The following is a 5542-nucleotide window of genomic DNA, read 5'->3' on the forward strand; positions in this document are numbered from 1 at the left end:
GATGGTTGTGAGCCACCATGTGGTTGCTGGGATCTGAACTCTGGACCTTCGGAAGAGCAGTCGGGTGCTCTTACCCACTGAGCCATCTCACCAGCCCCCAAACTTTCTTCTTTACTCTTCTCCATAAAGACAATGGACTGGGCACTGTAAAGAGCACTGACTGCTTTTCCAGAGGTCCTGAGTTTGATTCCCAGTAACTACATGGTGGTTCACAACCATCTATAATGGGATCTGATGCCCTCTTCTGGTGTGTCTGAACAAGGTGACAGTGTATTCACATAAAATAAATAAATCTTTAAAAAAAAAAATAAATAAAGACAATGGATTGAGACAGACTGGGCTTGTAGAAATAAACTGGCCTGCCTCAAAATGTAAATTTCAAAATTATTTTAGGAAGCCAGGCAGTTCTGTGCACACAACACTTGGAAGCAGAGGCAGGATTGGGAATTTAAGATTATCAGCCACACTGCAGGTTTGTTAAGCCAGAAGACTTTACTTTAAGTCAAAAAATAAAACTCCAACTTCACAATGAGATTTTATGATTCTTATGGGGGAAAAAAAGAGTTTCTAAGGCTGGAGAGATGGCTCAGGAGTTAAGAACACTGACTGTTCTTTCAGGGGTCCTGAGTTCAATTCCCAGCAACCACATGGTGAATCACAACCATCTGTAATGGGATCAGATGCCCTCTTCTGGTGTGTCTGAAGACAAATACAGCATACTAATCATATGTATAAAACAAATAAATAAAATCTTTTAAAAAGAAAAAAAGAAAAAGTTTCTAAAGATTATGTTTATTAACCTGCTGTGAGGGAGGGAAGCATGCAGCTAGAATATACTGCCATTGGAAGGTCAGGTCTACCTGAAAATATCACAAGAGATTGGAATTTGACTTTTGTCCCCTACCCAACCATAAAAGAGAGAGGGATGACATCATGGGAGACGGACGGCTAAGGGCTGACTAATGGCACAGCTGGTAAGTTTTTAATACATATAATTTCTATATTTGGAAGAGAACTGACCTCATTCGGGGTGCTTAAAAAAAAAAAGCTAAACAAAACAAAGCAAATTCCTATACCCTTACCTGACCCATGTGTGTTTATATTACCTTGTTGGGAAAGTCAGGCGCAGTAAAGTCACCGAAGTGTCTGAGGTGTGCCTTTCACTTGGGTTATGTATTAACTCTTACTGGTCTACAGTTGAGGCTTAGGGTTGTTGAACTTAACATCTATGTCTAACTCTCTTTCAGACTTGAAGGACGAGTGTGCTCAACTCCGGAGAATTGGGGACAAAGTGAATTTACGGCAGAAACTTCTGAATTTGATTTCCAAGCTCTTCAATTTAGTAACCTGAGTTCTTCCAAAGCTTTTGCAAGAAGGGACCTCCCAGGAAGGAAGTTCCACCGGTTGATGGAAATGTCTGGTATTGGATGGATTGTGATGTGATGAGAGAAACGCTCGCTTGCTTTTGGTTCCCTGAGCAGGGATGATGAAGGAGATAGAAATGATTTTCTTTGGGAAAGTTTTCAGAAATCGTTCTTTGAGATGTGATAACGTGAAACCACGCTTGTTTTTACTTTTATTAATTTTTTTTGAAGAGTCATGGAGCTAGGGAAGTAACTAGTAATAGTCTATCTTTCTAGAGTTGTTCCGGTGTTTTTGCCAAAGGCTGTTGTCAAGAATAATAGACGGGGTATGGCTAGTGGTTACATTGTATGGGGGCGGTCGTTTGGGATTGCTTTTTGACAACTCCAGAACAATGTACTGTATAACACTGAATGTTCTAGTGAAAACTGATTTCATAGGTCACTACAAACTTAACTGGATTGTGTCTGTTTAGATGACTCTTACGAGTGTTATTGTAAGCATTAACTGGAGAATATGGGGAGATTACCAAGTAAGTGGGGGAAATTGGAAATATAGTAATGTCAGTAGGTGCCAGTCAAACTCTTACAGATTGAATAGTATGTGATAAAAACAGAGTTTGGATTTTATATAATCCGAGAAAAGTTTTAAAAACAAACTTTTAAAAGTTGACACAATTAAAATTTAGGAAAAGATTCATGAGAAGTTTCTAAAATTTGGTAACCTGTCACAGGTATTTCTTAGAGTATTTTCCCTCCACCTCCCCTCGCTTGTTTTTGTTTTTTGGAGACAGGGTTCCTTTCCTCTGTGTAGCCCTGACCATCCTGGAACTCCCTCTGTAGACCAGGCTGGCTTCAAACTCCACCTGCCTTTGCCTCCCGGGTGCTGGGATTAAAGGTGAGTGCCAGCATCACTGGGTTTAAAGTTTCATTTTTAATTTGGTCTATAAATGTGACACTCAGACTGCTTAATAGCAGATCAGTCAGGTTAGGTTAACAGAGAGAGGCAAGAGACTTGAGTAGACATTCCCCGAAGGCAGGTGGCCAGCAGATACGTGATTCAGAGTAAATGAAAACCATCATACGATGATCATCTTAGACTCTCTGGGTTTGCCTGTTACTGGAAGTGAAAGCTAACAAGCAGAGTAAGGACTTTTTGTATATTTTTATTAGTACTGTAAGGTAGGACTGTTATTTTGTAAAACGGTTCTATAATAGATAAGAAATGAACCACCTTAAATGCAGCTGTCCCACTCCTGGGAAAGTACACAAAGGTGTTGATCTGTCTGCTGAAGGGACATCTGTACTTCTGGGTTGTTTTGTTTTGTTTTGTTTTGTTTTTTACTCTGTATCAGCCAAGACATGGAAACAAGCAATCAAGGGCTGAAGAGATTTTCAAAGTGAGAACAGAAACAGAATTGAGCTTTAAAAGGCAGGAAATGGTATTTTATCAAAAACATGGATATTACATATCCCAGGTGCCTCTCTTTATTTTTGACCAAAGTCAAAGTGAACCAATGGGGAAAGGGGGTGGGAGATGAGAAAAGGGCCAATTTGTTTGAGGGTGAAAACCAGAAATGAGTTCTGTTCTTTCCCACCGTGAGGTGACTACAATTGATGTATATATGACAATGTTGCTTGTTCTGACCACAAGGTCTTGATGCCTACCAGAAGTGATGGGATATGCTAATAACTGTGATCTTTCCCCGGGGTGTCCATGTATTGAAACTAAGCCCATAAACAACGTTTGATTTATCAGTTGACTAAAACTAAAAACTGTCCCAAAATTTTTTGAGGAAGAATCTCACAATTGAGTTTTACCAGGAATAATATTTATTTTTACCTATTTATACTTTAAATATTTGTGTTTACTTTCAGCATGTGTATCCGTTTCATTTTTGTTTGGAGACAAGGGTCCCTTTGTGACCGTGGGAAGGGTGTCATATGGCTTGTCACTTTGGATGAAGTTACCTCAGTAGCTAGTGGGCCTCAGCATTAAGGTTGTTTACTTTGAAGTTTTTTTGTTTTTGTTTTGTTTTGTTTTGTTTTCCTGAAAGTAGATATCTTGCCCAATGGGTATTTATGGTCTGTGACTATATTTATATGTATGCTTCTGAAGACTGATATTGTAGCCGCAACTATTAAATAAAAGTTGATACTAAAGTAACTGTTGAAAAATGCCACTGGTCTTTCTGTGTGTTTTATGTAAATTAGGAAATTTACTAATCTTTTTTAAATAAAGATTTTATTTATTTATTATACATAAGTACACTGTAGCTGCCTTCAGATCTCATTATGGGTGGTTGTGAGCCACCATGTGGTTGCTGGGATTTGAACTCAGGACCTCCGGAAGAGCAGTCAGTGCTCTTAACTGCTGAGCCATCTCACCAGCCCCCTTATTAATCTATTTTAACTGACACTTACATTACCAGACATCCAGTGTACTGTAGGTGTGTTTGAGTGCATGTGTATGTTTGGGAAGGTGTCTATCAGTCAATAGCTACTCTTCACATTTTTAAAAATATTATTACATGTGTGTGGGGTATTCACATGCATTGGTGTTTGTGCTGTAGGCTGGAATACAACATTTACCTGTTTGTATGTGTGTGGTCCTATGTGTGGAGGTCCAAGGACAAACATGTCCTCTCTACTTTGTGGATCCCAGGGAGGGAACTCAATGTCTTGGCTGCAGATGCTGTTATCAGCTAAGCCATATTGTTGGTCCACAGGACAGCTTTCAGGAGATGGTGCTCCTTCACAGTGTATGCAGCTAGCTAACGATTTTACCCACTTAGCCAGCCCCTTCTTTAAAAACAGGATCTCAGTGAACTAGCTGGCTGAGGGGTCTCAGGCCTCCCACCTCGAGCACTGGACTCCAGGGCTGTTGAGCTCAGCTTTCAAGTGGGTGCCAAGGATCTGAACTTCAGTCCTTGTGTTTGCAAAGTGACAGGTTTGCCAACTGAGCCATCATCACAGACCTGGGTCTTGAGAGCTCCACGCCTCATGGGAACACTCTGAAAGCCAAGTGTGTGGTGCCACAGGCCTTTTTTTCCCCCCTTAAATTCAAATATATATGTTTTATTTTAAAATTTGATTTTATTACATTTTTCATCATTGAAAACTTTTTTCCTTTTTTTTCTTAAAGAATTATTTATTATACTTTATGTATATGAGTATACTGGCTGTCTTCAGACATACTAGAAGAGGGCATCAGATCCCATTACAGATGGTTGTAAAGCCACCATGTATGTGGCTGCTGGGATTTGAACTCAGAACCTCTGGAAGAGCACTGACTGCTCTTAACCACTGCTCTTAATCTTTCCAAGTGGAAATCTTTTCTAATTCAAATATTTTAATATTCTTTTCCTCCCCCAAGTCCCTCAAGATCCTCTTCCCCACTCATACCACCTTAAGTTCTTTCTCAAAAAAAACAAACCAAATCAACCAAGCAAACAAACACCCCCCCACAAAACCACACCCCAAAAGAAAGATGAACATCAAATAAAAGCACACACAGACTGTAAAGTCCAGTTTCATGTTGAACATGAATCCCATTCTAGAGTGCTTGATAAATCCTATCAAGGGTGTATCACTCTATTGGAGAAAATGGATGAATTGCCCTCTCTCAGCAGCTATACCTGACAGTCCAGTTGCTAACCTTTACCCTGGTGGCTAGATTTAAGAGGCCAAGAGAAAGCGCTAGACGCAGAGACCCACTCATTTGCACACTCAGGAGTCCCATAAAAACACTAAACTGGAAGCCATAGCGTGTGTACGGAGGATCTGGTGCAGGTCTGTGCATGCTGCTTCAGTCCCTGGCTTTATATGAGCTTTAAAGGGCCTTGATAATTCTTGGTGTCCTCTCTCCTCCTTTTAAAGTCTTTCTGCCTCTTCTGTGGGGTAGGTGAGGGTGGGTGGAAGTGTTACCCTGACTCTGAGGGGAGGGATTTAATGGAAACATCTCTTGAGGGCTGTGTGTTCCAAATTCCAAAGACTCTTATTGCCCGCGCTTTTGTTCCCCTGGTAAGAACACGCTCAGGGCAACCGGAATCTTCTGCAGCACAAACTTTATTGCTTACCCCATCAGGAGCCAGTGGAGAANGGAGCCAGAGAGAGAGCCAGAGAGAGAGAGAGATGGCGGAGCCCCCTCCCTTTTATGGAGGACTGTCCTCCGCCTCGGA

At 40.8% G+C, this 5542-nt stretch overlaps 1 protein-coding gene across 1 annotated transcript in view; it reads left to right on the plus strand.

Moving 5' to 3' along the window:
* Nucleotides 1-3542, plus strand: part of Pmaip1 (phorbol-12-myristate-13-acetate-induced protein 1) — a 7140-nt gene extending 3598 nt beyond the window's left edge. The window contains exon 3 of the mRNA XM_021151063.1: nucleotides 1248-3542. Coding sequence (XP_021006722.1) covers nucleotides 1248-1351 — 104 coding nt within the window. The 3' untranslated portion in view covers nucleotides 1352-3542. The remainder of the gene's footprint in view (nucleotides 1-1247) is intronic.
* Nucleotides 3543-5542: the final 2000 nt, after the last annotated feature.

The sequence above is a fragment of the Mus caroli genome, chromosome 18, assembly GCF_900094665.2.
Source record: "Mus caroli chromosome 18, CAROLI_EIJ_v1.1, whole genome shotgun sequence".
Classification (NCBI taxonomy): Eukaryota; Metazoa; Chordata; class Mammalia; order Rodentia; family Muridae; genus Mus; species Mus caroli.